Here is a 10,222-nt window from a genome sequence, read left to right on the forward strand (position 1 = left end):
AGGTGGTGGTGCATGGATCTAATAATCATGATGGCAATAACAATAGCAGAATAATTATTACTATCAATATTTATAATTTATTAAATTCTTACTTTGTGTCAGGACCTGTGCAAAGCACTTAAGATGAGTGATCTTATTTAAACCTCAATACATTATTATTAATGCCTTTCTGCAGATGGAGTAACCATGGCTTGGACAGATGAAGGAGGCACTCTCAGATGTCCTCCCAGGCAGGAATCACTAGACACCCCCATGCTCCTAACCACTGGGTCTTCTTTCCTCTCTTCCCCAACTAGGGGTGGCCATCATGCTGGGGCTAAACCACACCTCCATGTCTGAATTCATCCTCGTCGGCTTCTCTGCCTTCCCCCACCTCCAACTGATGCGCTTCCTGCTGTTCCTGCTGATGTACCTGTTCACGCTGCTGGGCAACCTGCTCATCATGGCCACCGTCTGGAGTGAGCGCAGCCTCCACACGCCCATGTACCTCTTCCTGTGCGCCCTCTCCGTCTCCGAGATCCTCTACACCGTGGCCGTCATCCCGAGCATGCTGGCCGACCTGCTGTCCACCCAGCACTCCATCGCCTTCCTGGCCTGTGCCAGTCAGATGTTCTTCTCCTTCAGCTTCGGCTTCACCCGCTCCTTCCTGCTCACTGTCATGGGCTACGACCGCTACGAGGCCATCTGCCATCCCCTGCGCTACAACGTGCTCATGAGCCCACGGGGCTGCGCCTGCCTGGTGGGCTGCTCCTGGGCTGGTGGCTCGGTCATGGGGGTGGTGGTGACAATGGCCATTTTCCAACTGACTTTCTGTGGATCCCATGAGATCCAGCATTTTTTATGTCATGTGCCACCTCTGTTGAAGTTGGCCTGTGGAAATAATGTACCAGCTGTGGCCCTGGGCGTGGGCTTGGTATGTATCATGGCACTGCTGGGCTGTTTTCTCCTCATCCTCCTCTCCTATGCCTTCATCGTGGCGGACATCTTGAAGATCCCTTCTGCTGAAGGTCGGAACAAGGCCTTCTCCACCTGTGCCTCTCACCTTATTGTGGTCATTGTGCACTATGGCTTTGCCTCTGTCATCTACCTCAAGCCCAAAAGTCCCCACTCTCAGGAGGGTGACACCCTGATGGCCACCACCTACACAGTCCTCACGCCCTTCCTCAGCCCCATCATCTTCAGCCTCAGGAACAAAGAACTGAAGGTTGCCATGAAGAGGACCTTCCTCAGCAAACTCTATTCCTCAGGCACCTGAGTAGCTGGTGTGGAAGTGCTGATAGAATATGATAGGAGGATGACCATCACCTTGTCTGCACAGTGTGGCTAGTAATGCTTACCTTGTAAGGCAGGTGTAAAGATTTCTGTATATGACAACACTCTTCACATAGTAGGTGCTCAGTAAATGTTAAAAGCATGTTTACTTCCACAACTCTTGATCTGTATGTCTTTATCTGAGTTTTAATTTTTGAGTTATGGTAGCTTTATTAAGATGTAATTCACCTACCATACAATGTACCCATTAGAGGGCACATTTCTGTGGTTTTTGCGTATTCAGAGTTATGCAACCATCATGACAATCTGGCTTAGAGTATTTTAGTCATCCAAAAAAGAAACCCAAATCCTAGTGCTTTGGAAGGCCGAGTGGGAGAATTGTTTGATGTCAGGAATTCAAGATCGGTCTGGACAACATAGTGAGATGCCATCTACACACACACACACACACAAGTTCTTTTTTTTAAATTTATTACACTTTAAGTTTTAGGGTACATGTGCACAACGTACAGGTTAGTTACATACATATACATGTGCCATGTTGGTGTGCTGCACCCATTAACTTGTCATTTAACATTAGGTATATCTCCTAATGCTATCCCTCCCCACTCCCCCTACCCCACAACAGGCCCCAGTGTGTGATGTTCCCCTTCCTGACACACACAAAAATTCTGATAATTAGCCAAATGGGGTGGCACATTCCTGTAGCCCCAGCTACTCCAGAGGCTGATGTGGGAGGATTGCTTGCATCCAGGAGTTCGAGGCTGCAGTGAGCCATGATCACCACTGAACTCTGACTTGGGCAACAGAGCCAAACCTTGTCTCAAACAAACAGACAACCCATACTCATTATCAGTCACTCTCTGTTTCCTCCAAATCTCCATGCCCTCCAGCCCTAGGGAGCCACTAATCTTTCTGTCTGGTTAGAGTTGCTTTTTCTGGACGTTTCATATCAATGGACAACTATAAATATAATTCTTTTATTTTCAAATGAATTGTTTCACTGAGCATAATGTTTTTGAAGTTCTCCTACATTGTAGCTTGTATCAGTACATCATTTTTTTTTTGAAGACAGAGTCTCGCCCTGTCACCTAGGCTGGAGTGCAGTGGCATGATCTTGGCTCACTGCAACCTTCGCATCCCAGGTTCAAGTGATTCTCTTGCCTCAGCCTTCCAAATAGCTGGGATTACAGATGCCTGCCACCATGCCTGGCTAATTTTTGTATTTCAGTAGAGACAGGGTTTCACCATGTTGGCCAGGCTGGTCTTGAACACCTGACCTCAAACACTCCACCCACCTCGGCCTCCTAAAGTGCTGGGATTTCAGGCATGAACCACCGTGCCTGGCCAGTATATCATTTTGATTGCCAAATAATATTCCATTGTATGGATACACTACATTTTATTTACCCATTTGTCATTGATGGACATTTCAGTGTTTCTAATTTTTGCTATTTTGAGTAATAATGCTATCAGTGATCAGTACAAGTGTTGCAATATATGCTTTCATTTCCTGGGGATATATACCTAGGAGTGAAATTGCTGGGTCAAGTGGTATTTCTATGTTTTTTTTTTAGGAACTTCCAAGCTGTTTCCTAAAGTCTATGCATCATTTTACATTCCCACCAGCAATGCTGCAGGGGTCTAGGTCTCTGCAACCTCACCAATACTTGTTACTCTCTTTTTGATCACAGCCATCTTCGTGGGTGTGAAGTGGTATCTCATTGTGGTTTTGAACTGCATTTCCCTAGTGAGTAAGGATGTTGACCATCTCATCATGTGCTTATTGGCTATTTAGATATGTTCTTGGAGAAATAGCTATTGAGATACTCCACCCATTTTCCAATTGGGTTGTTTGTATTTTTGTTGTTAAGTTGTAAGAATGCTTTATATTTTTAGTTAAGACTCTTTTATCTGATCTGTGATTTTCAGTTATTTCCTTATAGTTTGTGGGTTGTGTTTTCATGGTCTTTTTGGCATCTTTCTGTAGCACAATAGATTTACATTTTGATAACATCAGTGTACCTATTGTTTTTTTTTTGTTGTTGCTTGTGCTTTTGGTGTCACATCTAAAAAAACATTGTATTGCTTTATCTAAGGTCATGAACATCTACGTTGCCTCATAAGAGTTTTGTAGTTTTAGCTCTTACATTTGGGTTTTTGATATATTTTGAGTGTCAAACTTTGTGTATGGTGTGAGGTAGGGGCCTAATCTTAGTTTTGGCTGGGTTCAGTGTGGTTGAATGAATCCTGTCTGTGAACTTCCATCAGTGACCTATGTCTGTGATTATATAAGTTTGTGAGGATGAGGAAATCATCATCACACACACACATGGCCCTAGGCAGACACATCATTCAGACTGAATTAGTAAACAGACACTTCATTCCCAGATATTAGGTTGCTTCCCATGCTGCTGCACAGCAATAGTAAAATAATAATGGTAGCCACTGTATGAGTGTCTACTATATGTTGAGCTGTATACTATGTCCAGCACCCTTCATAGATCATCTCTTCATTTCTAAAACTGTGTAACAGGTAAAAAGACAAGTGTGCCAGCAAAAATTACTTATTATTTATAATTTCTCAATGGCTTTGAGGGAGATTGAGTTCTAGAAAGAGATTTCTCTATACAAGCTGTGGAAAGTGGGCATGGTGGCTCATGCCTGCAATCTTAGCTACTTGGGAGGCTCAGGTGGAAGGTTAACTTAAGTCCAGGAGTTTGAGACGAGCCTTGGCAACACAGGGAAACCCCAATTTTACAAAAAAAAAATACAAATATTAGCTGGGCATGCTTGCACTAGCCTCTAGTCCCAGATACTCAGGAGGCTGAGGCAGGAGGATCACTTGAGCCCAGGAGATTGAGGCTGCAGTGAGCTGTGATCACATCACTGCAATCCAACCTGGGTGACAGAATGAGACCCTGTCTCAGAAAAAAAAAAAAAGACTGCCTTGAGCCTAGTTTGCTATATACTACTTGTACTTGCTGACAAATTGGATTGTGCATCTAATTTTATGGCTTTGTGAACAGAACGTGCCTAGTCCAGGATAAGCATATTGGGTTGTGTCCTTAATGGGGCTCAGAAGTGAGTGAAGACTTATTGTCCCAGGAAAGAATAGTGATTTCTCGCTCTAATATATTAAACATTTCCACTGTGGATCTCCTACTGAGCTCTGCAAGGTTTTACACAACATCCTCATTTTCCAGTTGCTCAGAGCACCACTGGGTCTGTTGGATTTTGAGAAATAAAAATAAAATCCTAAGGCCCCCAACCAACTGAACAGACACCCTCTTGAACATAAGAACCCCAGAGAAATCTTAAAAACTGTGTTCCCAGCTGTGATGGAAGGAGAGGTTGGCTATCCCTCAGTATGGCCCTTCCTTATCAGTCTTTAACCAGAATTCTCCATCCCTGTCTCCTTTGAGACTGGAATCTTCCCATCCTTTGCATGAGCTAAAATCTCCCTGGGCAGAGAGGTAGCAGTGAGCCCTGTGTGCTGGAGGAAGAGGTGGAGGCTGCAGGTTCCTGAATTCTCCCTGAGGCTCTTCCTGGCCTCTCCAGACCCAGAGGACAGCCTTTCCAGCGTGGTTTCCTGTAGAGGCCCATGGGAATGACCTGCTGGGAAGGCCACTGCAGGAATAAAGCTCACAGCACCAGTTCAAGGAGGCCCTGGGTCTGGCTCCTACACTTGCCTGCAGGTGTCCTTTGAAAACACCTAAAAAGGGTGTTTTTTGTGCCTTTTCCTTAGAGCCACTTCATTGAAGGCAGCCCCAGGTGGAGGTGGACCAAGAGGAGGAGGGTACAAGGGCAGAGTCAGAGAGCTGTGGATGGAGCTACCCAGCCTAGAGTTGGGGTGCAGAACTGGGGAGACGAGGAAAAGAGAGAGATCTCAACTTTAGTTGACTGCCTGGGGCCTTCTGTGTTTGCCCACTCAAGATGCCTGGTTGTTTAGTGAGCCCAGGCACTCATATCAGTTCTCAACTGGACATGATTCTGGCCCTCAGGGGACAATTGGTCGTGCCTGGAAACGGTTTGGTTGTCAGGACTTGTGTATGGGGGTTGGGGGGATTTTCCTACTAGCATCTAAGAGATTGAGGCCAAGCATGCCACTAAATGTCAGACAAAGCATAGGACAGCTCCCAGCACAAAGAATGATCCGGTCCCAAACCTCACTAGTGCTGAGACTGAGAAACCCTGTTCTAGGTATATTTTGTCTTCACTGTTGTGCCCCTGCTAACCTGGGGGCAAGGCTCTGTGGGAGGGCAGGATGCACTCCATTGCTGTGAGATGTTTGCTCAGCCTGTATGTATGAGCCATCTGCAATGATACCAGAGTAGGCAGAATTCTGTCCACTTGTCAGAGGAGATGGGGAAGCTGGGCCTTGAGAGCTGTGGCTGCTCCAGTAAGCAGGAGGTGGGATGTTGGACTGTAAGGGTGAGACAGGGGCTTGAGGAGAGGGGGAAGGTTAGATGAGACTCTTGGTTGGATCAGACACGGTGTTGTGTCATTGCCAGAAATCCTAAGGACCCTGCTGGGGTCAGAGAATTAGCCTAGAATGGGGTCAGCAAGTGACATTTGGTACAGAACGACACAAACAAACCAGCTCAGAAGACCAAAATCATTATCAGTCAATGACAATGACTTTTGCAAGGTGGACTCTCACAGTGCTCTGGTTACTCCTGTTTTTCACTTGGGGAGAGTAGCCTCGAAGCTGCAAAGTCGTTTCTCCAAAGACACACAGTGATGGTTGGGGTTTCCACCCTGAGTCTGATGCCTCCACAGCTTGTAAACATTTCAGGAAATTCTCTCTGGAAGCCTGAGTGGAGTGTGTGCAGAGGAGAGGAGATGAGGAGGATGGGGCAGCGGCCCAGGAGAGGGGATGGAGAGGAGGGGAGCAGATGGAGAAGTGCTTAGTAGGAGAGAGGGCGCCCAGCAATGGGAGGGATGGGGAAGGAAGGTGGCTGATGCTGGAGTATGGTTTCTGGGTAGGGCAGCTTCGTGGTCAGAAGACTTTCCTTCCGTGTCATAAGTGCGGTCTTTTCATGTGGGATACGTCATCCTCACTCCAGTAAAGTTCCTCACTGTCCGGGTGATTCTGTGTTCTCCAAGCGCCTGACTGACTCCTGCTTTGGTCAGGGGATACTTCAGAAAATATCCTAGTGAGACTACTAGGGGGATGTAATGATGAATGGGCCCATCCAGAAAGAAGGATTTCAGAAACTCTTGTAGCAATGTGGCTCACATTATTCATAAAAATATTTGTTTCTTTTATGGTAGAATTCAGGTGCGAAGGTTTGAGTCCGTGATATTTTCAGTTTGTGGCTTTTGATTAACATTGATTTGCGAAAGATCCTTCTCTTATTTCATTTGTTTCACTTTGTTTCCGTTCTTTGACAGGCATTTTCACATACTTAGTATGCACTTTTTGATTTGTATATGTTCTTGTAAGAAACACATTGCTCTCTGTCTGCACAAGATTTAATGTGACTATTTTAAAATGGTAAATTAATGGAATTAATTTTATTAGAGCAGTTTTAACTTTATAGAAATATTGATCAGAAAGTATAGAGAGTTCTCACATACGCTTCACCCCTGCATGTGGGATTGTCTCTCCTATTATTGACATCTTGCATTTCTGTATCACCTGTGTTACAATCGATGAACCAATATTGATGCATTATTATTAACTAAATTTCATAGTTTGTATTAGGTTATACTCTTTGCATTGTGTATATGGATTTTGACAAATGACATGGGTTCATTATTACTATATCATTCAGAATAGTTTTATGTACATATATTCTTAATATGTCCACAAGAGTTCATTCTGTTTTTTTGTTTTTTCACTCAATATTATTTTAAAAGTTCATTTATATTACTATGTATGCATCTAACTCGTGACAAAAGCTCTATATCCTTTTGCCTCTATATCCGTTGTTTGCCTCTATATACTTTTACCTGCCTTCTCCCCAGTTAGGGACAAGCAGGCTTATCCATCACCCCCACTAAAATAACTGCTGCAGGAAACATTCTTTTACATGTCCCCCTATAAACAGGCTTCAGAAGTCAAGATAGATACACAGCAGCAAATTTGCTGGTACACAGAGCATGAATCCCATTAAAAATTTTAATTTCCAACATTCTACATGCCCACTAATAGTATGTAAGTATTTCCCCTTCCCCTTCCCCTCCTTCTCCTTCTCCTTCTGCTTCTTCTTCTTCCTCTTCCTCTTCCTCTGATGGAGTCTTACTCTGTGGCCCAGGCTGGAGTGCAGTGGCGGCATCTCAGCTCACTGAAACTTCCACCTCCAGGGGTTCAAGTGATTGTTATGCCTTAGCTTCCCAAGTAGCTGGGATTACAGATGTGTACCTCCAGCCTGGCTGATTTCTGTCTTTTTGATAGAGACAGGGTTTTGCCATGTTGGCATAGCTGGTTTTAAACTCCTGGCCTCATGTGATCCTCCTGCCTCGGCCTCCCAAAGTGCTGGGATTATAGGCGTGAGCCGCTGTGCCCAGCCTATAGTGCGTAAATATTTCTTTCTCCTCATAGCCCAACCAATACTGGACATTTTATAATTTTGGGAATTGCATAGGTATACAGTGAAATTCCACTCTCTCTTTCATTTTCCCCTTCCCTCCATTCTTTTCCTTTTTGTTTTCTTTTTCTTTTTTCTTTTTTTTTTCGAGCATCCTTTCATCTGCCTGAGTAATTCCTGTTCATTATCTTCTCACATCTTTTGCTCATTTTTGCATTAAGATACCTACTTCTTCTTGATATAACTGGTTTCTTGTTTGTTCTAGATACAACTCTCTTGTCAGTTTTTAAGAAATCCCCCACACCACTGGATGTGCTCCTGTCGGTTTTAGACAATGCAAATAATGTTTCCCCATTTCCCATCTGCCTGTTAACTTCATCCTGGAAATCCTTTGTTGAATGGAAATCCTCAATGTTGATTTTTTTAATGTTTTAAAAATCATCTTAATGATTGTGCTTTGGAAATTTTGTTTAGGAAGTCTTTCCTCAAGCCTAGATCACAAAGTTATTCTCCTATACTTTCTTCTCTTAAATTTACACCTTGATATTTGGTATTTATTTCTTGAATGCATCTGGATCCTCCTTTGTATGTAGAGTTAGGCAGAAATTCAGATTGACTTGCTTCATAAAATGAGCAGTTTTCTCACTACAGTGGGTGAACAATCTACCTTCTCCTCTTGATTTGTGCCGGTACATTTATCGTGTACTATATTAGGTTTTGAATAATGCAGGGTTATTTTCTGAGATTTCCAATCAACTTACCCAGACCTATGTCTGTTCCACGTTTCATAATTTTAAAAATGACTATGACTCTATTGTGTATCTCAGCGCGTGGGAGGGAACAGCTCTTCCCTTGATTCCATTATTTATTTATTTATTTATTTTAGACAGAGTCTCACTCTGTCACCCAGGCAGCACACTGCAACCTCCGCCTCCCAGGTTCAAGCAATTCTCGTGCCTCAGCCTCCCAAGTGGCTGGGATTACAAGTGGGCCATCACACCTGGCTAATTTTTGTATATTTAGTAGAGACAGGCTTTCGCCATGTTGCTCCGGCTGGTCTTGAATTCCTGACCTCAAGTGTTCTGCCCAGCTCGGCCTCCCAAAGTTCTGGGATTACAGGTGTGAGCCACCGTGCCTGGCTTGATATTTATTTTTCTGAAGGAATTTTCAAATAGTTTTATCAAATTTACAGTTGATTCACTGGAATTGTAAATATAATACAATATTATATTATTGAGTATTATTAAGTATTGAGGTTATAATTTGAGGATGAATTGACACCATTAGCACATCAGGCCATCCCAGCCAAGACTCTGTACTGCTCCCCATGTGTTCAGATCATCTTCTACATTTTTATTAGTATGTATTTAAAATTTTTTCTTTGGAGCTATGTCATGTTTTTGGTTAATTCCTAGATATTTTATAGCAGATTTTTTCAAAGTGTGACATGAGGACCTCTGCAGAGTGGTCCCTGAAATCCTTATTTTTCAAATTTACATGTGAGAATATATTTTCATCATATGCTTCAATATATTGCCACAGACTGAATGAAGAGGAAGATGAAAGCATCAAGCTGTTTCCTGCCAAGCTAGGACATATGAGGTATTGGCTAAAATGTCAAACAAGGCCACTCTTCTCATGAAATGCTTTTTTCCTAATGTGATTATTTGCCTGAAAATGTTTCTCATATTAGCATTCAATAGACTTATTATTGCTATTTAGAAAATTTTTTTTGAGACGAAGTCTCACTCTGTTGCCCAGGCTGGAGTGGGGTGGCATGATCTCGGCTCACTGCAATCTCCGCCTCCCGGGTTCAAGTGATTCTCTGACTCAGCCTCCCGAGTGGATGGGATTACAGGTGCGTGCCACCACGCCTGGCTAATTTTTGTATTTTTAGTACAGGCAGTGTTTCACCATGTTGGCCAGGCTGGTCTCAAACTCCTGACCTCAAGTGATCCACCCACTTCGGCCTCCCAAAGTGCTGGGATTACAGGCGTGAGCCACAGTGCCTGGGCATGCTTTTTTAAATATACTAATAACTAAATATTTTTAATGATTTTCAATTTTCATTTCCAATATGGTAAAAATGGATAGTTCTAAACCACATAAACAAAAGCCCTTTAGAGTGCTTAGTAACTTTGAGGTGTAAAGGGATCCTGAGCGATGTTTCCTTATATTAATAGTTTGTGTTGCTATTGGGACTGTTCTCTTTCTCTGTATTCAGATTATACTTCTTGAATGCTTGTTACTGGTGTGATACTAGGAGGATCACCGGGGTTTTTGCCAGCTGACCTTGCCTTCTGCATCACTGGGCTCTGTTGCTGTTCTAATATATGATGTCATCATTCTTTTATCTTTTCTAGGTAGATGATCACGTCTCTTCCCTTCCAGTCCTTAGATACCTTAGATAACTT

At 43.3% G+C, this 10,222-nt stretch overlaps 1 protein-coding gene across 1 annotated transcript; it reads left to right on the top strand.

Annotated features, from left to right (window-relative positions):
• Window positions 1-287: 287 nt before the first annotated feature.
• Window positions 288-1,316, top strand: LOC100968792 (olfactory receptor 10H2). The gene has a single exon (XM_003813572.6). It carries the CDS (start codon window positions 308-310, stop codon window positions 1,253-1,255), a length of 948 nt encoding a protein of 315 aa, XP_003813620.3. The 5' UTR covers window positions 288-307; the 3' UTR covers window positions 1,256-1,316.
• Window positions 1,317-10,222: the final 8,906 nt, after the last annotated feature.

Source organism: Pan paniscus, chromosome 20 (genome assembly GCF_029289425.2).
Source record: "Pan paniscus chromosome 20, NHGRI_mPanPan1-v2.0_pri, whole genome shotgun sequence".
Taxonomy (NCBI): Eukaryota; Metazoa; Chordata; class Mammalia; order Primates; family Hominidae; genus Pan; species Pan paniscus.